Source organism: Carettochelys insculpta, chromosome 11 (genome assembly GCF_033958435.1).
Source record: "Carettochelys insculpta isolate YL-2023 chromosome 11, ASM3395843v1, whole genome shotgun sequence".
Taxonomy (NCBI): domain Eukaryota; kingdom Metazoa; phylum Chordata; order Testudines; family Carettochelyidae; genus Carettochelys; species Carettochelys insculpta.
Genome location: NC_134147.1, coordinates 19026391 through 19050146, shown reverse-complemented (window position 1 = coordinate 19050146; position 23756 = coordinate 19026391). Strand labels below are relative to the sequence as shown.

The following is a 23756-nucleotide window of genomic DNA, read 5'->3' as shown; positions in this document are numbered from 1 at the left end:
GCCAGATTCCGTTGGTTTTCCTCTGTGTAGTTTTTTTTTCCCTACTCTTATTAAAAAAGTGACAGACATGTAAAGCAAGGGCACATGAAGTGAGGTGCATGCTAATTGCACATAATATTGTGAGAGTCGTGCGCTCCCTCTAAATCCACTCAAAGCACTACTCTGGTTCAATCAGCACATCCAACAAATCTGAGATATGCTAGCACAGTTAGCAAAACTACCCTATCCCAGGAGACCATCTTGTGGCCCACTGACCAGCTTAAATTACCCTCACCACTCTATCAGGACACTATTGTGCTAGGAATAGCGTAAACACATAGCTAAGTTTTTCAAGAGAAGGACTATTTCAGCATAGGTGTACTTTACTGTGGCGATACGCCAGGAAGCTCTACATTTACAAAGAAGAACTAGAAAATGTAGAATACTTGGCCTACCTTGGCAGCCATCTCCCACAGAGGGCAGACACACATGTTGAGATTCAGCACAGAGTGTCAAAGGTAAGACCAGCACAGTAGATTGTCTCACCGGATGTCCAACCACCACAGTATCAGAACACGTCCTAGACTTTTAGTTTACAAAGCAGTGGAGATCACAACTCTTCTCTACGGCTCTGAGACTTGGGTGACTTATTAAAAAAAACCATGAAAAATCTGGAACAAACAAGCACTTTCTGTGGAAGACTCTCAATGCAAAGTAGAAGGGAGGATTGCCACACTAATGTCGGTGTCCTCACTCAACCCATCATCTTCAGTGTTGAGGCCCTGGTTAACCAACCCCAGACAAAGCAAAACAGGCATTGTGTACACATACCTGATTTATGTTTTTCAAAACAACTGCTGCACAACCAGCTCCCCAAAGGAGAAAGAAACAGGGAGCACTTTAAAGATACCTTCAAAATAAGCATCAAGAGGAGTGGATCAGAAACCATATACTGGGAGACAACGACAAAGTACACAGATAACTGGTGAAGACTTGTCAGAAAGGAATGTCTTCTGAGGAAAACCAGTGTACTGTGGCCACAGAAAAACACCAGAGAAGAAAGGAAAGACAAATGTCACAGCAATTGTGGCCCAACCCTGTCTTCCATCATTACCTGTGATGTCTGCATGCAGCTCAGGGATTGGACTACTAAATCACCAAAAGGACATGTGAAAAATCATCTGTAACCTCAGGTGGGTCACCAATGATGACTTTAGCATGGATGACCCTTTCAGGTAACTTACAAACCCCTCCCCCCCCCGCCCCCCGAGTTTTGTAGAAAGTCCAAGTGCTTACTTGAGATACAAGGCAGGAAGCTCAACATTGGCACAGAAAAAGCACAGAACTAAAATCCTAGTCTGGACTCGGAAATTGGATCATTATAGCTATATCACTCAGGGGTATGGAAAAGCCATACCTCAAAAGTGATGAGTTAAGCTGACCCAAACCCCTAGTGTAGACAGTGCTAGGTTAACAGCAAAATTCTACTGTCAACCTTGATACAGCAACTCCTAGAAATATGCAACTTCAAGTTGCGTATAACTCACTTTAACATGAGTTAAGCACAACGTGAAGCTGCTCTGCGGCTGTCAGCCTGGCTAGCTGCCTGCACCTGTGGGCAGCTAGACAAGCTAAGATCCCCTTCTCCCTGCCTTCCCTCAGCGGTGCTTCTTACATCCCTGTGGCTGGGGGAAGGCAGGGAGAAGCAGCCAGGAAACTGACCAACCTTGGCCAGCAGGGAGTGGCAGGGAGTGGAGGGGAGCCTAGAGCCAGGCTACTCCTGGTTCTGGGCTCCCCTCCACTGGCTGAAGCCAGGAAACTGACCAGCTGGTCAGTTTCCCAGGTCTGCAAGCCACAGGGAGACAGGAACCAGGCTGCCCCCTAGTTCCCCACCACCACTCTGGGAATCAGGAAACTGACTAGCCTTGGTGGGCTGGTCAGTTTCATGGCTCCTGCAAGCCCAGTGGAGCTGGGAACCAGGATGCAGCTTGGTTCCCATCTCCCCCGCAACCTCTCCCAACAGCTTGTGTGAAAATTTGAGTTATGCAGGGTTTACAGAAATGCAACCCCCACGTACCTTGAGGGTTTACTGTACTGCTGTTAAGGACATGGATGATGGGGAGATTACCCCCATGAGAGAAAACCTTTCCCATCAGTGTAAGCAGCATCTTCACTGAAGTGCTGTAGTAACCCCACTGCAAACAAACCCTACAACTGCAAGGACATTATCTTTTAAGCAGTATATAAAAAACAATACGCAGTCTGAAGGGGAAGCTAAGAAACATCTTCTTTCAACACACTATTTCTTCTTCCACACACAGAAACTTGACAAATCCAGTATTTGGACCACAAGAAATTACACTAAAACCACAAACAAATGCTTTTTTCTTCAGCTTTCTAAAAGCAACCTACTCAGACTTTACCTAGATCTCATGCTATACTCTACAAGGTCACCTCACTAAATGAAACTGGATTACAAGGCAAAGTGTCACATACTCTGACATTCACATTTCCCCTGTATTAGCCAAATGTAGCAAGATAACATACTGAGACACCTCACCTCTTTTCCGTATTAGAGCTTCATCTTCACTGCACAAATGGGTTTGTCCTTAACTTCTGTAGCTAATGCAAAGTAAAATACACATAAAGACAAGTAGTTTATAGTTTTAAAATGAATTAGCAAGTTAGGGTAAAGATACATGGGACCCTAGGTTTATCCCAAACTGCTTGCCCATGTTAAAAAGCACAAACTGCCAATGTCACTAGAATTTTACTCCATGTTAGCTAACACAAATGAAGGATAAATCTCTGTTTTTTTTTGTTTTGTTTTTTGGCTAATGAAAATGTACCCTAGAGGGAACTAATTTAGGTTACACATAGAATTTACATTTTTATTTAAAAAAATTAATATTGTTCTACTCTTAAACAATTCAGTTAATGCAAGTGCCTTCCTACCAGCACCACAAACCCAATCACAGTATCCTCATACTGTACCAGAGCCAGAAAGTGAAAACTAGCAGTACAGAGTGAAAATGACTCATCTGTTTTAATTGTCAAGTCTGAGTTAACTGCAAAAAGTAAACAGCATGAATTTTTTAAAGCAAATTAACTTAGCAATGCAAGATTTCTTTTTTAAATGTAAGCAGAATGGGGAAGAATTTTGTAAACCTCTATTTTGATTAAAAAGGGGTCAAAATGGACTTCCAGAACTGGTCAAGTTTACCCTAAATCGAAACTCTGTCCCTACAATCAGACCTATGGGCCCATAAGCACCCTCTGAAGGACTGGGGCCACTGACTTGGTTTTCATTCCACAAGAAGTCTGCACTATCAGAGAGCTAGAACAGGAAACCATTAACTATAATGAACACTGCAGAAACCCAAAAATCATAAGCTAGATGGACCCTGTTCAGCTGCTACGGCATAAAGGATACATTTCCAAAACCTCTCTGGTCTAATTAGGCATAGTCTACAAAGTGTATGTACCCCAACCTATGCATCTGACAAAGTGGGTCTTTGTCCACAAAAGCTAATGCTCCAATATACCTGTTAGTCTACAAGGTGCCACAGGACTTCTCGTTGTTTTTACCCCAATCTAATTGCTCCGCTATAAATCCTCATATGATGCATGGGAACAGCTACATTGGAATGAAAGGTGTCTCCTACTGACATCGTCATCTATACTGCAGAGAAGAGGTTGTGGTATTGACTTAACTATCCCAGTGTAGTTAAGGTACTATAACTTGTATACAGACAAGCTATTAGTAAGCATAGCTCCAAGCCTGCTTCACAAAAGCCATAATCAAGAGCACCAGGAGTTCTCTAAACCTGAAATCCAGTAGGGGTCTGTCATTCAGGGCATAGTCAAATGCAAGCAGTCAGCATTTTAAAGAGAACAAAAGAGATGGGAATAAAAATGGGCAGCTTCCAAAGGAGAGCCCTGGATTCCAGATAACCAACTCATGTGCAACCAAGCACAGAGCAAAGTCAGGTTACTGGATCTGTCATGCAGAAAAACAGCTAGAGGGTTACCAGACATTTCTAACTTAGGACCTCATCCCCATTTATCTCAAGTACATGGAGTGCCAGGGAGAGGTTTCATGCACCAGAAACATTTTCAGCATTAGGCAGTGATAGGAAAAGTCTCCCATGATTCCTAGTTTGTAGTGCCCTTACAGGGACGGGGCGAGTCTCATAATAAACTGCTTCTATATTAAAAGATTGTTGCCTTTTCTATAGAACCTTTTATCTGAGAATTTCAAGTGCTTTACAAACATTAACCAACTCTCAACTGCATCAAGAGGAAGCCAAGGCTCAGTCCCACTTTAAAGACATAGAATAAGAGGGGTGAAACAACTTCCAAGGTCAGACAGCAAGATGGAAACAGAAGGTAGCAGTCCAGGACCCACCCTTCCGTCTAGCCTTGGGAAAACAAGCATCTTCCAAGACAGGTTAGAACTGCAAAAAGCAGACATTCAAAGAGCCGCTAACAGAGCAGAGTTTAGACTCTGCATTATTAGTAGCATCTAGAAACCCCTATCAAAATCCAATGGACCCCCTCCCAGCTGTGCCATGCACACAGAAAGACCGCCTCTACCTTGAAGAGATTACAATACAAATAGACATTGAATGAGAGGAACAGAGGCACCCTGTAAGTCAGTGGCAGAGTTGGTTAAAGAATCCAAGCTCTCTGACTCAGTCCAATATCCGATACACTACTATTATAATATTAATATCTGGTTCTCGTGCAGCATTGTTCATTAGCAGACCTCACTGAACTTCCCAGAAGCAAATATCACTATTTCCACTTTACAGACGGAAAAACAGAGGGAAGTGAGTTGCCCAGTGTCATCCAGCAGTCCAATGTCAGAGCTGGGAACAGTAGGTTTTATGAGTCCCAGTCTAGTGTTCTATCCACCAGGACACACTGCCTTCCAAGTTGAGTACCTGAAGCTTCAGCCCAAACTGGGATCTTTGCCTCCTGCTCCTCAAACAGTGATTAAAACATGGGACTAGGAACGACTTTCTATTCCCATCTTGGTCAATGATTTGCCCATGGTTACAGTGCAAGTCATTTGCTCTACGGTCCAAATTGTGAAGTAGGACTAATACTGACCTACCATTAGTGGGAGAGCTGAGACTAATAAAGCCTGGAAAGTGCTTTTATATTCTCAGATCCAATGTGTTTGCCTGGGCCCACCTGGCACCTCTAAACATCAAGTTGGAAGTGCACACAACTTATCTCCCACCTCTTTATTGTTTGGACAGTGGCAAGGTCACCAGCAGAGCACATCTCTGAGAATGAATCTTGTAAGTAAACCACAGTAAACTCTTTCATATCTGGCATTCTATTATCCAGAACTCTCAAATAACTGGCACTTTAACCATAAGTAAATTTTAGTTACATTTTCCATGAGTACAGTATAGTGAAAGTAAATACAAATAAAGTATAGTTTACAGTGCACAATACTACTGGCATTGGTAAATAAAGTACTCCGCATATATTTTGGTTTGTTTCTTAATATCTAATCTTGTTTGGTTTAGTGTTATGCTTTGCTAACTATACCTCTCTATTACCCATAATACCTGATTATCCAGCAACATCCCAATCCCCGGGGCTGCCGGATATGAAAGAGTTTACTGTATTTGAGAATGAATCGAATACATTACTTGTGCACAGATCCAACATAATTCATTGGTATGACTGTGTCTCAGGATTCCCTCTTCACTTCTTAGCAACAGACATAAATGGTTTAAGACAGATATTTAGAATCTAGAGCACCCCCCACAAGGCACTGTAACAATAAATTCAAATGAACATTAGCTGTGAAATACCCAGGTGCTGCTGTTACGAACAGATTAGATGCTGGAGCAAAAATAGTTTTTAAAACTTCTGTCAGTCAGTCATGAGGATGTGGCCACAGACCCTGTCAACTCCATGACAGAGGCATGAACTGATCCCAGATCTCCTGGGTTTCAGTGCCACCCCTTCTCTCTAGAAGGCAATGGCTTAGCTTAGCCAATCTAGCAAAGATGTGTCTTTACAGTGATCTCTTAAAACTAAAACTTAGGTTCTGATCAAAAAATGCTACAGCCAGAAACCCAGTGTCTGAGAAAACACAACCCAATACTACCTGTAGTCACCGCACTGACCTCCCTAGGAAGGGGGCACTTCTGAACTTCAGGCTAGGCATTATCTCCAGAAATAAATCAGAGGAGTAACATCACATATTGACAGCCTGAGCATAAAATTGTGTCTTGTCTACATGAGAATGGCTTTAGCATATAACCTTTGTGCAGACATGCTTGTTCCTGTATTAGAGAGACTTCTCTTGTTTTAGCTTATGTTACTTAGGAAGGGGGTTAACCCACCGAAAAAAGCCACTTACACCAGAATAAAGGGAAGGAAAAAGTTATACCCCTATAGCCTATGTAGCTTTCCCAATCGGACATACCTAGACAGCCTCTCCCCTCTGATTCTCTGGCTAAATTCCACCCCATTACTTTTACTAGTACTCTCTTATGCATCTTATGATGTGCTTTGGTCAAACACAGGTTATTTGGCTCAAAAGAGGGATAACTGAGTGAGCTTTTCTGACCTATATTACATAGGTCAGTCTGCTAATCCCTTTTGACCTTTAAGGGTATGGCTCTTTCCTGGATATTACCCAACCACCACACATACACAAAACTCTTTCTTGAAGAGTGATGCTCTGTATCTGCTTTCTTCCCAGCTGGGCATGTCAGTTAGAACCCAGGTTCTCTTTCCATTCTGGCTGGTAACCTGAGGACACAAGCTAAATCACTTAACTGCTGGTAGTTCAATGCCTTCCCACAGTTACCACATGTACCTAAGAGAACAGACTAGTTTGCCCACAAGTCACTGAGGGAAAAAAAATCATTTATTCAGCTCACTGCAACACAAGGAAGCATGGGATAGGCCCTCAGAAGTCCTAGTTACAAATACATGAAAGTGTAGCACCAGTGAAAATACAGTGACTACAACATGGCTCTGCAGTGGTTGCTCACAGCCAGGCTAGTCTAATGCAGGTGTGTAGAGCATATCTTTTCTCCAATTAGTGCAGAGGATTGGCCTCTGATCTATAAATCTCAAGTAAATCCTGCCCCTCTTTTGGCATTTAAACCTAATACAAATATTCCTCATCAGCTCCAAGATCCATCTTTTCACATCTACCACTGGATCTCTTGGTCAGGCCCTTACATTCTATCTCAACTGCTGCAGAAACTCACACGCTCATCCTTCCTTGCTAGCCAATAAACAGAGCTATCTGCTCAAGTCACTTCCTTTGTCTGTCAATTTGGTCACATCAGTCCCCTCTCTGAATCCCTCCACTGGTTTTTGTTACAGTAAAACATAGCTCATACACAGCACCTTTCATCAGCACGTCTGAAAGCACTTTACAAAAAAGGCAAAGAATTTTCCCCATTTTACAGATGGGAAACTGAGGCACTAAGGGAACAGATTTACTCAAGGTCACCAAGCAGGCCAGCCGAAGTCATGTTTCCCGAGTCCCCCAGACCAGCATTCTGTGCACTGGGGCACACTGCATCTCTTGATACTTGGTCAACTCCTTCATGGTTTATGCAACTTTGCCATTCCCTAGTTGAGACTCACATTCCCCTCCACCAGACAATAATATTTCTACCCTTACATGCCTCATAAAGTCATCTCTGTGCCCCTCAAGCACGGTTCAACATTCCCAAACACACCACAATGGCTAAACTTACTTTTAAGCTCCTCTTAAAAGATTTATGTTTATTATGCGGACTATAATAGATCTTGAGGATGTATATATAAAATTCCCTTCTTTTGTTCCCCTTCCCAGACTTTTCACAGCCCTTAGACTGAGCAGTTCTGTACATCTAGAAGTACTGTAATACTAGTCAAACTGTGGACTGTATCACTAAGAATGAGCAATTTATTCCCTCACTATCACTTATCCAAATGACAAACACTAATGTTAAGTATCACTGAGTAAAGACTTAATTGGTTCTACCCCCCAGAAACACAGGAGTTCAATTCAAACTAGCATCATACAGGACAGCACATTTCCCCACAACAAAGAACAGTGAGAGCTTATGTAGCAGTCTAATATTCTAAGTGCTTTACATACCTAATTAGTTAATGATTGTAAGATTCCAGCAAAACACGTAGATATAATCACTAGGGAGGCAAGGAATAGACTTGCTCAAGACCATAAAGTGAATCTGTGACACAATGGAGATTAGAACTCAGACCACTGGAATTAAATCATGCAGGCAGATGATGAATAAAGAATACAAGGTGGAATCCAGAACACTAATTCTATAGTACTTCCAAAGAGGATCTTCAAATTGCTTCAGGGTTCCTCCCTCTTGAGATTAGTTTACCACCATTTTACAGAACGGCATACTGAAATTAAGGCTACATCTACACTACCGTGGAAGATCGACCTGGTCAGGGTTGATCTTCCAGGGTTTGATTTTGAGTGTGTGCGAAATCAAGCTCTAAGGTGTTACAGTCAAACGCCGTACTCCTTGCAAGACACTCTCCTGTTGACCTGCCCCTGTTAAGACAGACAAGTGATATGAGCATAGACTGGCATAGCTAAAACTGCATATCTGTGGTCGACTTCCATGTCTACTGTAGACATGCCCTAACTTAGGTTTCTCCCCTTAACGTCTCAAACCAAAGATCAAACAGATAATACTTGGCAGAGCCAGGAACGTGACTCAGGAGTCCTGACTCCCAATACCCTGCATGGACCACTAGATAACACTCACAAGTAACCAAGAGAGACAACACAAGATTTGGATGTACAGTTTCCTGAGAAATGCATTCTCAGCAAGTTTATAAAGAGTGAAGTTAACGGAGGCTCCAATACTAAAATTAAATAAAGATTAGCTGCCTTTCTAAAAGGTATTCTCTAGCTCAGAACAAAATGGGATAGACTCAGGAATCACTGGGTGAAGTTCTATGGGGCTATGTTACACAGGAAGTAATTAGATTAGCAAAGGGATCCCTTTTGACCTTTAAATATATGATTTACCAGGGAAGCTGAAACTCACGAGACTTTAGGCCTTTAAATTTTGATTTGGGGCTTCGACCATCTGATGCCTGGTCACTCAAAACAAGTGTTCTTGAGAGCCTTCCATTCCCTTTCAGACACCCACATGGTGCCAGGCAGGGTAAAGAGAAAGGTTATAAAGAAGCTGTTGAAATAATAGCTCAGTGGTTTGAGCACTGGCCTTCTAAAATCCAGGGTTGTGAGGTCAATCCTTAAGGAGGCCATTTAGGGACTGGGGCAAATAAATGTCAGGGATGGTGCTTAGTCCTGCCAAGAGGGCAGGGGACTGGACTAGATGACCTCCCGAGGTCCCTTCCAGTCCTAGGAGATGCGTATGTCCATCATATACATATACGCTCTGCCAACTACAGCAGGTTTCTTTTTTTAAAGAAGAGAAAGGAGCTAATTTTGCAAACAAAGCTACCTAGCCATGGAGGACAAAGAGATAGCAATGTGCTTTTAGACCTTAAAAGGTCAACAGTTTTCATTCTCAGATTTCCAGTGGGGACCACAGGAGTAGCAGCTCAGAGAAGCAGTTGTTCCAAAGAAAGGACGGGTGTTATCAATATCAGAACACAAGTCTTCAACTCAGCCAGTCAATTAAAAATCAGCTCGTACAAATGGAGGTTTCCAGGAGTACCACAGCAAGTAACGTGTCAAAAACCGTGGAATGCTCACACTCAGGAGAAGCAGCTGAAGCACCAATGGTTGAAAACCAGGACAAGACAGAGCACTGGAATATACATTTTAAAAATCGATCCCATCATTGGCACCTCAGTGTGCGGAAGGAAGGAGGTCAACTATGTAGTTTAATAAGGCTTTTCTGTCTCACCCAGTTTGGATTCCAAAATGGAAGGGATGTATTGCTTGAAACTCAGGGGAACTGTCTTTTTATTACTAATAATCTCCAGAACAAACCCTTCCAACTCAACAAAAAAATTCATTTCTATTACCAGCAAGAACCCCATGGCCACAAGGATAAAGTAGCAGCAGGTATAAGGGCCACTCGCAGGCAGAACTAGCTAGTGGCTGAGGCACTGGCCTCTGACTTGTGAGAATTCAGTTCAAGCACTCTGCTCCATCTCAGTGTGTGACCCTGGGCAAACCAGTTAGTGTTTGTGCTTCAGTTTCAGCAGGGATAATACTGCCTGCTGTTGTCAAGATAAATACATCAATTTTTGTGACACATCCATGCATTACAGCAAGAGGGGCCAGACAAGTACCTAAGACTGATTTTGGAATTTCTTGGTTCAACTGTAGTTTGCAGGGAAAGTTGTTTTAGTATGTGAATTGCTGGCAGTGCAGATTCTTTTAGACAAAGCTAGACGCTGTCTGTAGAGCTCTGAAGCCAATGAGGCAAACCTTAACAAAGCTTCATCATGGCGCCACACCGTAAGGAACATCACACCTGCTCAACTGTCTATATTGCCCAAGGTAGAGTCCAGGCTCTCACTCCCACAGGAGTCTCAGTCAATTGCAGCTGCTCTGCCAATTTCCAGGGAAGCCAAAGAGTTGTTGCATTTTCCTAAAGAAACCTTATGACATAGACAAAAATACCCAGTTCTTATCTAATGCTTTTCATCAACAGATCTCAAAGTGCTTCACAAAGTCTGGACATACTATCCTCATTTTAGAGCTGGGCAAACTGAGGCACAGATGGAAAGGGACTTGCCCAAGGTTATCCACTAGGCCAGAGGCAAAGCCAGGAATGGAAGCCAGATCTCCAGAGTCCCAGACCAACACTCTGCCCACACTACCTGGTAAGACAGGAGGGAGGACACTTCCATTATGCCACAGCTACGCCAGGAAGAGTACTCCTTGTTCGTGTTCCTGCACTTGCACCTCAGACAGGCTACCAACTGAAGCCATGCCTGTGTTTGAATAGATTTATAAAAGACAAAGAAATTGCCAGACTGGATCAGACCCAAGGTCCATCCAGCCCAGTATCCGTTTTCAACAGGAGCTCTCAACAGATACATCAAAGGAAGGCAGGAAAACCATACAGTGGGCAGATGAAGGGTAATCTGCCTCCACACAGAGACGAGAATGAAACCTAACAACAATTGAAGCAGGCAGTTTAATATTTCTTAAACCAGATTTTTCTATTTAACTAATACCCAGGATACTCTAGAGATATCCATTTAAATTTCCTTCTCTTTTGAAACTGGACTCAAGTACTTCCTGTGATAGCAGCCAACAAGACTCAAACCAACACTAAAGCCAAAAGCAGCAAGTGCTGATGGAAGCCTAAGCCCCTTTTGCCCCTTTAAGGTTATCTGATTTCATAACTGCAGAAACTACTGTATGTTTGATCTTTTTCCTGGACATGCAATTCAGGGACCGCGTGCATGTACACACACTGAACAGCCACTGGAAAACAAACCAGAAAGTAACAGAATATCCCATACAAATGACAGCCGCATTCTCAGAGAAAATAAAGTTTAAGCTGGATAACGTACAAGAGAAATTTACTGAACAAAAAGAGCACAAGTAAACAGAATAGACAGCTAATTCAGGTAGATCAATTCAAAGTAGATTTGGACGAGATAGTTCCTTCCCTCAGCACAATTAAGCTAGTGCACAATCTGGTGCAGTTTGCAAGTGCTTGGCTTCCGGATAAATATGAAATTCAGCACTCCAAATACAGTGCCGCTACTGCTTGGAAGGCCTGTTCCTTCACAAGCCATGATGAAGCAGACAGAGCTTTTGACCAAAGGCATCTTACACCAACCCAGTGTTTTTCCTCTCTCTCAACTGTTAAAAAACAAAAATTATGAAGCGAAGAACACAGGATTGAAGGAAACAGAGCCAAGCATCCATCAGCCATGGGGGAACTTCATGAAAACACAATGCCATAAGACGGATGCTTTCCACGAAAACATCAGAATGACTAGCTTCATTTGTAATTCAAGGCACTTTCATTTAAGAAACACCTAATGCTTTTAGCTTCCATACAGCCAAATATATGCAACCACCACCCCAACCTAAAAATGTATCCAGACATTTTGAGAAATAAAAGGGAATAGCAATGTGGTTATCTGACATTAATCAGAATCTTAGTCACAGGCAAGGAGCAATAGAACAACTTTCTCAGTTTAGTGTAACCAGAAGGTTAACAAAAGGATTGATCAGGACTCCTGGGTTCTATTCCTTGCTATAATGATCTGTCTTCCAGCGTGGGGTTTTGGTAACTGTAGGGACTGGGTCTCATTTCTGGTATGTTTGCTCCTTATGATTGAAATGTGTGACATGTCTTAATCTAAATCAAAATGATCTCAAATTTATATTTTAAAAGGGGTGAAGGAAATGGACCATAACTTTTTGTGTCTTGGGCACCACACAAGTCTCCTTCCCAATGCCCCTTTCCCAATCTCAAATATCCCTGTAACTTTATGAAAACTGCCAATGTGAAAGAGTCATGTTAGGGAAATATTTAAGATGCTCTTACCTTCCAGCAAGAAAGGGCAGCTACATACAACCAACCCACTGACTCTCTGCAGACTGCTGGTTGGCATCCCATGGGCTGCACCTGAGGAGCAAGTATTCTGAGCCAAATTGTATGTAATTTCGATACGGAAGAGATGGACATCTTATAAATGCTTATCAAAATACTGTATAAGTCAGATAGCATTTATGCATTACAGTTGCACCCAAAGTTTACAATGGGGATCAGAGGCCTCAGCACTCAGTGTTGTGCAGACAAGGCGGAAAACTGAGGTACAAAATTGACATTACTTGCCAAACGTCAAAGGGGTGGAAGAAAAGGATGGTCCAGTGGTTAGTGTGTTTGACTGTATGGAAGCTAAAAAAGACTAGGTGTTTCTTAAACAGAAATGCCTTGAATTGCAAATTAAGCTAGTTATTCTGATGTTCCCATGGAACAAAAGAGCCTTAGTTCAGATCCCTGCTCTGTCACTAACATACTCAAGGTCACACACAGGGAGTTTCAGTGCCTCAGTTCTCCATTTGTCAAATCAAATGAGGAGAGTGCCTCCCACCCAGGGTTACAGAGAGAATAAGTACAGTCAAGGCTGTGAGAGGCTCAGATACCATAGTACTATATGGACTAGATAAGATGAAGCGGGTCTTTGCCCACAAAAGCTTATGCTCCAAAATATCTGTTGGTCTATAAGGTGCCACAGGACTTCATGTTGTTATGGACTAGACAAGGACTTTTCATAGTCAGTCTGCGGCAGAACCAGAAATCAAACCGAGATCTCCCAGAGGCCCAGCCTATCAAGCAATCTTGTCTCTGTTTCAGTTCAGACACCTGCATGAGTCCGTAAAGTTACATCCCTTCCTCACAGGCAGATCACATGGCTTAACAAATCAAGCTTTGTAAAGCAGAGGCATGACACCCAGGCAGGGCATTTGTTAGGTGCTATTCCCATGAAGTTCCCATTTAACAAGCACAAATCATCCCTGCTCACTAACTGGTCCTTAGCAAGACCAGTCTAACCGGTTAGGCAAGCATTACCCTCCTACAGCCTCCCCGCAGAAAGGAAAGGGTGATTTAATAGCCCAGAATAAAGTTTTACAGCTGGGACTCGTAAGCCACAGGCTTGTATTTTACCCATTACACTTCTTCATAAAGCAAAGAAGCAGAGCAGCCATTTGGGGTTCATGAGGAGGTTCCATTTATTTCTGCCCTCAGGAGTTTATCACATGAAACATCAGGGATAATAAGGGGAGAGAAAAATAGCAATATTAGAAAAATGCCAGCAGAAGACAGACATCTGCAGCTATAGTTCCCTGAAGGAATTAAGAAAACTCAGGACTGAAAGAGACAGTAGGTAACATATCAGTCTTGCTGGACACATGTGGCAAGCAAGGTGTTTAGTAACTAACACAAGACTCCTGGGTTCTATGCCTCACTCAGACACTGACTCTTTGGCTGTCTCTTAGGCTGCCTATAATAGAATACTGATATAGTTTAGTGTAGGTGCAGTTATATCACCATAAAGACGCTTTATCCCCCTTTCAGTTCCAGAAGAGCTATATCAGTCTGAGCATTTGCACTAGTTTAACTGGCAAATATCAAAAGTATAACTTCCAAGTGTAGACAAGACCTAAGCCCCCTGGTATCTCAATATTGCCACAGGAAAAATGGAGCTAGTGCCGATTCCCTCTGCAAGGATTAATACCTGCAAAGTGCATCGAGATCCCTCAGGGAATGTTTTACAGGAGCAGAAGTTATTGAATACACATTCCTAGACATTTTTATAAATCTTCGGCATTTTCTGATACCCAAACCTCCTAAATGAAAATGAGATGAAACAGAAAAGGGGTTAGGAAATAGCAAGCAGCAGTTCAGCTTAGAATCAGACCAAGAATAAAGTCACACCTGTCCACGGCCTGTGGGCATCATAGGCAGGAGAAGCCAATGCCATCCCAAACAGCCTCATCTGCCACTGCCCATGCTCCACTGGAGCCCCCAGTGTCTCCTCCGCAGCCTGCTCTTGTGGTGGCAGAGGCTGGGGGCTGCACCAAGCCATGGACTGTGCCACACTTCCTGACCTCCCCAGTACTTGGACTGGTGGCTCTCCTGTGGAATGGGGACTGGAGGGAGGCTGCAGCTGCACCACATGGTGGCTGCCCAGAGCTCCAGGGCCAGGAAAGGCGTCAACCAAACCACCCGCCATCTGTCTGGAGTTTGGAGCTGGTGGAGGCTGCAGCCATATCCTGCCAGCTCCCTGGAGCTACAGGGTGCACTATCCCAGGCTGGGGGGTTAGTAGGCCCGCTGTGTGTGTGTTTGGGTGTGGGGAAGCTGGGCAGAGGCCATGAGCCACAGTGTTGGGGGTGGGCTGTGCTTGTCTCCCCAAGCTGTGGTGTCACCCACTGCCCAGGATCCATCCCTCAATCTGAAAGCTAAATTTAGATTATAAACTCCCTGGAGAACAGTGCAGATACAAAATGTGTCCCCACATCTGAGCTGCAAATATGGCCTGCACATGTGCAGGGCTCTACTTTGGGGCAAGAGCCTGTCTTCCTACAGGCCTCTAAAGCTTCTAGCATGCCTTGGAGCCACACATCAAAAGGAGGTTGGTCTGTAGTTAACGTCACAATTTATGCTCACCTCACACCATGGGAAATCACTACCATAGTTCAAGTCTCCCAATAAGAAAAAAACCTCAACTACACGCAGAATATCAGCATGACTTCGAATCCACACACCGCCTCCTTTTTGCTGGGAAACAGCAGTTCGGCCAGTCAGTGTCTCCCAAGCTGGAGATGAGGGAGTCGTTTAGGGAGGGTTACAAGCAGAGCTGGCGCTAAGGAGGGAGGAAGCAAGGTAAGAGCCTGGTCAGACATCGCTAATTCACATTTTTCAGCACAGGACTGAAGCCCAGAGCTTGGAATTTAAGCTGGGGGCGAGGGGTCCTTCACAATTTTTTCAAGCAGCGGTAATGGTCTCTCTCTTTTAAAAACAATCCAGAGGGGGTGAGCAGCATAAAACCATTGCGAAACACTGAGACAGACCTTCCCATTCATAAGGCAGCCTTAGTTCTTCATCACCCTCACAGTGGCATTTTGGTCTGCTGGATTTTAATACCTCCTTATAGGTAATATAATCCTGATAGTGGGATTTCCCCAGTTGGGGAGCCAACTTGAAGAATAAAACTTAATGCAGGGAAAAATGGGAAATACATCATGCAGGGAGGTTCCTCTGGATCTCAGAAACTGGTTGTCTGCTCTAGTTGAGCTCTCTGCTCTCAGCTACATTGCTACATTACCACATGGCAGCAAAAGATGCAGAAGGAACACGCTTAAACTATAAAGCATCAGTGATAAGGCCAGAGGTCATCATTCAAGTAACAGGCAATAAAAGCCAAAGATTTCACAATCTTCTATACTCCCAAATTATGCAGCTATACATTTTAAAATATCACTAATTCCAATTTACGTAGGTATACATGTAAAATGGATTTCCAGAGAAATCAGTGAAATCTCTGCAATAAGGCTGCATCCTCCATCTGTATGTACATTTAGGAGGGTAAAGAGATGCATACAATTTCATCAAATAGGAAGTAAAAAACAGCCTGGCCAAACAAGGGAACACAGTACAACCCATTTACTAGAAATGATTTTGTGACATCCAAAGCATCTGGACAACTGAGATAGCTAATTCCCATGGGGGTGGACAGAGATCCTGAGAAAAGGGAGTACTGTATCAGAGAAGACAGTTTAATACCGACCTGTACCCATAAAAACTTTTACTTCAAGCATGAAATAGACATCAGTTTTGATGGTCCAGGCGCCTGAAATATTAATTCGCAATGTTGTAGATAAGAGAAATTACAACACTTCCTGTTTTTAACCTCAAAATAGTTGACGCTACCTTGAAAGCAAGAGGTGCTCAAGCTAAATCTTCCACTTAAAGCAGTTTTTCAGACATAATGCACCTCAGTTTTGATCATGAAAAGCCACTGCCACCCAGCAAAAAGACTTGCTCTTCAGTTTATAGCAGGCGTGTCCAACCCACAGCCCGCATGCGGCCCTGGACAGCTAGTAATGCGGCCCCACAAGATCGTAAACTTTTAACATTATTATGTGATCTATATACATTAACTCTATTATATATTTTATGTGCGGCCCAAGAAATTCCTCTTCACTCAACGCGGCCCAGGCGAGCCAAAAGGTTGGACACCCATGGTTTACAGGATCAGTTTAGGGTGGCCGATAGTTCTCTGTTCGAGAGGAACCAAAGGTGGAAATAGTCTTGCAGGTCAGGACATAGGTTAGTGGCTAGAGCCGCATGGAAAAGGACTCTAGACGAGACCTCTACTCCTCTTCTGATGCTGCTATCTTCCTAAAAGCACAAGATAATTCAAAAGTGGAAAGAGCAGCAAGAGATGGAGATGCACTGTAGTTTGCGCTCCTTGATGTTAGTTCTCTGACATCTCCATAATACTGCAACAGAGATAAAATTCTTATTTTATTGATAATTCATACTCTTGACAACTCTCCAGTCCTCCAGCTTTAAGGGAAGCAGATGACTGATATCTTCGCTCTAAATTACGTTCTGCTCTTCCCATACTTTATTATGCATCACAATGCTACCACCCCCTCCCCCAAGAAAACAGGGAAGGACATAGCCAAACCAGTCTAAACCACTGAGGGGCAGTCCAAAGTGTAAGAGATCTGAATTTGCATTATCCAGCCATACACACAAGCAAAAGCGAAGCAGAGGCTTTATTTTTATGCTTCAGCAATTTCAAATTGAGGCAGCTGAAGAGAGATCATGGAAACAGCTTTAGATCAATCGTGCTTAAATGTCAGCCAAATTTAGTTATTTTGAAGAAATTGTTAAGAACACCAGATGAAAGGAATGTTATGAGACTAGTTAACAGAACAGAGGGAGCCTCTCCCCATCTTGAAGTTACATTCCTCATTGCCTAAGAAATGTTTATTAATTCCAAGGAGTCCCAAGGCATGTAGCGTGACCAGGTCCAACTTCACCAACATAAGGCATGGATTATTGGTCAAAAGGCTCCCTCTGTTCTGTTAACTAGTCTCATAACATTCATCTCATTTGGTGTTCTTAACAAAGGTCCAGCTGAGGTCACACAAGTGCATATACACAATTCATATCTCCCTGTGCTTCAGTAGTGGAGGGAACATAACCACAGTCATCGTAGGACTGGGGGAGGGAAACCTATTTTTAAATACCTTTGCTTTGGACAAAGGTAAGGAAGAGATTAAATAGCGCATGGCTGCTACAGTGCACCTGCCAGTGAGAATGAATCAGAATTCATTAAGCAAAAGCTATTAGGACAGAAGTCCAAGACCTTTCACAATGCCCAGTCCACCCTGCTGCCAGGCCTATCTAATGCAGCATGTGTGTGCAAGTAATTATTCCACCCATTAAACCAGTTAGCAAGCCACAAAGGGTCCTGTCCTGCACTGGTTGTCTGCATCTCATGGCAGCCAGCGCAAAAGAACAGCAGTACCCTACCTCTCCTTCACATTCAAACAAGTCCTCCCCTTGTTAGAAATAGTAACATATCACAAAGCAATGAATAATTACCCTCTGATATTATACAACCCACCTCATGCACTCTTGAAAGAATGCTTGCTCTGCCCAAGAATACTCTTAACAAATAAGGTCCAAATGCACCTTCTGATTTCCCTTATACAACTAAGCACAACACCAAGAGAAATGCTGGCTGCACAGCAAGCCCCTCTCTCAACAAATCACACCCCGCACCAAAAAAAAAAAAAGTAACTGAAGTGGGAAGCTCCCATCTACAGCAGGTCTCAACTTATAAGGGTGGGGTCGGAGGAGAAGAGGTTAGACTGATGTGTTATGAGATGTTTCTTAAATTCAGCTTAGAGAGCCAATTTATTCACTAGTTATCTCCTCTCTCAAATACACCCTGACAAAGGAAACCACCACCATGTCACCAAGCATCTTGAGCTGCATCAGATGAATGAGGCACTTGAGACAGAGGTAACTCCTTGGGTCTGAAACCTAATAAGGGCATAGGGAGCTACTGAGTGAGCATGCAAATGGGATCTTCCATCACCCTGAAACCTAAGGAAGGATCAGAAGTGATATGGAGCAGCAGAAAAGGCAAGGAGATGCAGAGTGGTGGGGGGGGGGGGCATCTGTCTTTCTCATTCAAAGCCTCCATCATTCACAATGGGTTGACAAAGCAATTAATATGTGGGAGGGGAAGAAGAGATGGAAAAGCTCTCTGATCCAAACTGTTCGCGCACACCAAAGGGGATACATCAATCTACTTCCCACTCCTTCCCATTTCAGGGAGATAGTGTAAACGGTGGGACATTAAGGGGTCAAAGAAGTGGATTATAACCACTCCTGCATGATCATTGATTGGCCTATGGGTATAACAACTATATATAGAGAGAGAGTGAGAACATTCCGCAGTATGCCTCTATTTCACCCAAGGAGCATTATAAGGTTCTACAAGTGTCCCTGCACCCCCTCTGGGGAAAGAGATTAGGAAGCTATGCAAGGGGATCTATAGATTTGTGCACAGAGTAGATATATAGTAATCTCTCCCTTATTTGTCTCAACACCTCATTCACTGCAGACAGCAGTTAGTGATGAAGTACTGGGGACACGGGGACGCATACAGGGCTACAGATAAGGGTACTCTCTTCCCTGACTCGTACCCCCTCCCTTCTGTTCACCAGGGACAGCAGAGTTTGGAAGCAGACAGGGATCTACTAGGGAAGGGATTCCTAGGAACACTGAGCGGTCCCGCAGAAGTCTCCTTTCTTGTCTTCTTGTTCCACATCCCGCAGCACAGGAAGACCAGATAGATAAGTAAGGACCCAAGAAAGGTGCATATCGATCTATGAAGAACCAGGCTCCCAACCCTCGCTTAGCCCTAGGAAGCATGGGGCGTGGAGCTGTAGGGAACGGGGTATTGCCCGCTCGATAGCCCCCCAGTCACTGCCTACTCTATATCTCCACACGGGGCAGGGGCCCCCTCTCCTGCCCCCAGCATTCCCTCCCCTCGGCAGCATGTGGCAGCCCACCACCCCGGCGTAGGGTCCGCCAACCCCCTACCTGATCCGTGTCTCTCTCATTCACGGTGGGGAGGGGGCTCCGGCCGCTGCTCGACATCTTGCCCCCCCCCTTGGCCAGCGTCTCCTGGGGCTCCGCAGATCCTGGGGCTCAGACCGGGGCTCTCCTCACACCGGAGGGGGCGACCAAGCCACCACCATGGGGGAGCCCCAGGGGGTGGGGGGGACTCAGGGAGCCGGAAGCCGCCGGGGTTCGGACATGGGTCTCCGCCGGGCCGCGGTGAGGGGAGCCCGGCCCGGCGGCTCAAGCGAACCCGGGGATGAGGAGCAGGGACCAGGCCGCGCCGCCGAGAACCAGGCGTGCGCGTAGGCGAAGGCCGCGCGGAGCCGGGGCTGAGCAGACCCGGAGGCCGAGTGCCCCCGGCCAGGCCGTCTTCTCCGCCCCGAGAGCCGGCTCCCCTCAGCGCATCTCACACTCACACAGCAGCAGCGGCAGCAGCAGCAGCTCCCAACATGGCCGCCGCCGCCACCGGCCTTCGGCCATTTCCGCCCCCTTCCGGAAACATCCGAGCCGCCCGCCAGAGCCAGTTTCCGCCGGTTCCGGAAACCCGGCTCCCCACCCCCCACTCGGCAGCTTCCGTCGCCTGACGGAAACACTCGACTCGCCCCCTCACGATCACCGTGCCCGCCTTCTTCCGGAAACATCCGAGACTGAGGGTGCGGCCCCTTTCGCGGTCGGTCATTTCCGCCTCCTTCCGGAGAAAGACGAACTTCGCCTTCGGCGCAGCGATCGGACATTTCCGGATGGGCTTCCGAGAGTTCCCGAAGGCTGAAGATCGGCAGTTTCCGAAAATCAACGACAAAAGGAAGAGGCTTCGGCTCTTTCCGCTTTGCCAGGGCGGGTGCCGGAGTTCGGGAACACGAGCAGGCCGAGCCGCCCGGCTTCAGCTATTTCCGCCACTTTCCGTAAATAGAGTCTGAGTTTGCTTTTGAGGGGAGGGGGCTTCTCTGGGGAGGACGGTAGCTGGGTTAGAAAGGGGGAGGTGAAATCACGCGTCCGGGTACACGGGGGTGCAAATGTACACGCCGAGAGCGTCATTTGCATGTGTGCACACCTGGTCGTGCAAACATGCCCAAGCGTGTGTGTACAGCGGGGCACATTACACATATTCCCGTAAGTGCATCTACGCAGACACGCGGCGTAGGGCTGCAGACGCCCGTGCTCAGCAGTAGATGTTCGTGCATTTGCACTCCCATCTGCACCTGCGCTTCATACGCCCCCTGAAGACACGAGATTCACCTGCTCACACCCTCCCAGCCGCACACGTTCCCGTGCTGCACACACAACCAGCTGTGGGCAAAACCGGGATCCCTTCCCCCTCCCACCCCCAGTGTACTCCTCCGTGTATGGGGGTGTGAGGCTAAGCCACTTCCCGGGAGAACGGCGCCTTATTTTTCCCGTGTGGTCAGACCCCGCCTTCTCCCTACAGCTGCCAGATGCACTGGCGGCTACAACACCCACGGCCCGGGACTGGTGTGCGCCAGCGGCGGCCCCTGCTGGTCAGAGGTAGAACTGCAGTTGGGCGGCCTGCGGCTCACGGACGGGAGCAGAGGCTGATGCGGCTGGCGCTCAGGTCCCACATTGCACAGTCTTCGAGATGCGATGGGAGCCGGCTGCTGCCGACGACGTACAGCTAGCGCCCCAGCTAGCCGGCACTAGAGCTTGCGAGCACCAGGAACTGGGGAGGGGGGTACCGCACAGAGGACCTGGAATGGCCTGCACATGGCCACAACTGCATGCAAGCAGGCAGGGGGCAGAGCTGCCTCCATTCACACACACGTTCTTGGATGTGTACACACACATGCACCCACCCAAACAGCTGCATGTCCACGGATGGTCAGTGCTGCATGTACAACCATGCACACCCTTACTGGTGCATGTGCACATTCATACATGCCCACAGCTGAATGCACACACAAACAATACTCCCGCAGTTGCATACACACACATTGGCATGTGGATGCACTCAGACCTTCATTCACAGATGCACCCACAGCTGCATGCACACATGTGTACATCTGGGCACACACATGCGCAAACAAATCTACTTGCACAGCCATGTGCGCACACTCAGACACTCCTGCCTTGAGTCACAGCTGCCTAAGCCCTGCCCTCCAGAGTGGGCTTCAGCCCTGGCTTTGGACACGTAATGCTGGCCCTTGAAATCCCAGTGAAAAGGGGTCCTGACCCACAGTTTGAGAACCACTGCATTAGAGGAAGCACATACATCACGCAGCCAATATTAGCACCAGTAACAGGGCCTAGCTGATGATTGCATTTGTGGATCATTCCCAAATCTGGGGCTCTGTTGGTCCTTCCCCCAGAACTAAATGCCCTGTAAAGAGCGTAGAGATTCCAGCCAGAGACCTAGTGCATAGGGGGCATCTAGTGGGGTGCAGCATCCAGGGGATTATCAAAACAGTTGTGTTAGAAACATGCCATGACACATTCCACACTGCCGCAGAGCTATGCCCTATCTCTCTGCTCCACAGCATGACAGAGAACACCTAATCAGCAAGGACTGAATGCTGTTTGTTTAGGGCCAGCTCCCCAGGGATGGGTAGCACCAAGCAGTTTTCAGCTTCCCAATAGAGGGCCCCAGGCATGCACATGCCCCTCCAGAATGTCAGTCCAGCATCACAGAGTGGAGAACTACTCTTTGCACCTGTATGGTTATTCTGTGTTTCCAGGATCATCTGGACCAAGATCAGGACCCCATTGTACTGGGCTGCACAAACTCCAAACAAGATCAGGTTGCACAGATCCCAGCTAAAATATCAGCACCATAATAACAGCAGCCTGAGCCCCAGAGAGCGTCAGATCTAAGTAGACAAAGGTTGGGAGGAGATACGTAGGTCCAGAAAAGAGGCAGTCCTTGCCAAAGGTCATTAGCACAGGAACAGATCCCAAGCTTCCTGAATCCTGACCCAGTGCCCAGCCCACTGGGCCCCACTAAGCCCCATGACCATGTTTGCAAGCCTAGAGACAAAGGGACATAAGCATAGCCAGGGCTTGGAGCCAAGAGTCCTGACTCCGAGCAGCTTGTGTTTAATTGCAGCTAGGGCTTGGTGAGCCAGACTGACCTGCTTAGAAGGGGAAGCAAAGGGGCCCTGGCTTTGGGGCTGGGGGATATGTGTAGTGCTGCAGGTACCAAGTAGCAGAGCCATGGCTGAGCGAGAAGGGTGGGGAGATTTCTGGGCCAGAACCCGGGATCAGCAAACAGTCTGTGTGTGATTGGCAGGCTGGGTCCAGGGAGGCTAGACTGCAATGGGAGAGGGCGGGAGAGGCGCAGCACAAGGCAGCCTAAAGACTGGTGCGGGAGAGGGAGCAGCCGAAAGCTGCCCGTGTGAGGGGGAGAGGTCAGGCAGCCCAGAGCGGGAGGGGCAGGAGCAGCAGGGAGCGGGAGGCGCTTCACAGGGCGGGGACCAATTGGGGGGGAGCAGAAGGCAGCGCATAGCCTTGGGGGACAACAGAAGATAGTTGGCAGGCTGAGGAGAGCAGAGGAAGGGAGCCCGCAGGTTGGGGGGCGGGTGGGGCAGAGCAGAAGGCGGCCTGCAGGCTGGGGGGAGGAGCAGGGAGTGGAAGGAAACCTGCAGGAGAGAGGGGGACTGTGGGTCAGGATCCTCCCCCCAGATCTCCCCTGGAGTGGGAGTTTCTAACTCTAAAGCCCCATGGGAGCTGGAGGGAGGCACTGGGGGCCCAGCCATATGGTCAGGTGGAGAAGGAAGGGAACTGCTCTGCTGTTAACCCTTCCTCATCCGGTCCCTACCTTGGCTGCTGCAGAGGGGAGTCCTGGCACCAGCAGTGGGGTGAGGGGGGAATTTACAGGCGGGAGGGGGGCTCTGCAGGGGCTACAAGGAGGAATCCTGCACTCAGTGGAGAACCCAGTTAAATCAATGGCTTAAGCCAATGCAGGAGCCCACCACCAGCTGGCATGGCCCTGAGGGTTGTTAGAGGCACCACACACGCTGTCCTCAGTCGTCCCTAGCAAATGGGGCTCTGCCTGGGGTTGGTAAGACCCTGACACCCTGAGGTCTGTTCCAGCCCTTGGATCTCTGCCATGGTCTTCCATAGACCCACTACCTGAGGCTCCCAGTCCTCTGTCCCATCCCACAGTCCTGTATGCCCAGGGTCCCTTCCCTTCCAGCCCC

At 46.5% G+C, this 23756-nt stretch overlaps 1 protein-coding gene and 1 long non-coding RNA gene across 9 annotated transcripts in view; both read right to left on the bottom strand.

Annotated features, from left to right (window-relative positions):
- The window catches only part of LOC142019274 (uncharacterized), a 41538-nt gene extending 26226 nt beyond the window's left edge, over positions 1-15312 (bottom strand). The window contains exons 1-2 of the long non-coding RNA XR_012647031.1: positions 15124-15312; positions 14191-14302 (exon numbers count right to left, since the gene is read on the bottom strand). This is a non-coding gene — a long non-coding RNA (uncharacterized LOC142019274). The remainder of the gene's footprint in view (positions 1-14190; positions 14303-15123) is intronic.
- MARK2 (microtubule affinity regulating kinase 2) overlaps positions 1-20103 on the bottom strand; it is a 110595-nt gene extending 90492 nt beyond the window's left edge. For 6 of the 8 annotated variants that reach the window (XM_075005906.1, XM_075005909.1, XM_075005911.1 and 3 more), the window contains exon 1: positions 19588-20102. In XM_075005906.1, the coding sequence (XP_074862007.1) occupies positions 19588-19644 (57 nt within the window). In that variant the 5' untranslated portion in view covers positions 19645-20102. Of the gene's footprint in view, positions 1-19587 lie in introns of all 8 variants that reach the window. The other 2 variants (XM_075005915.1, XM_075005908.1) reach the window with 2 other exon arrangements.
- Between the last annotated feature and the right edge of the window lie 3653 nt (positions 20104-23756).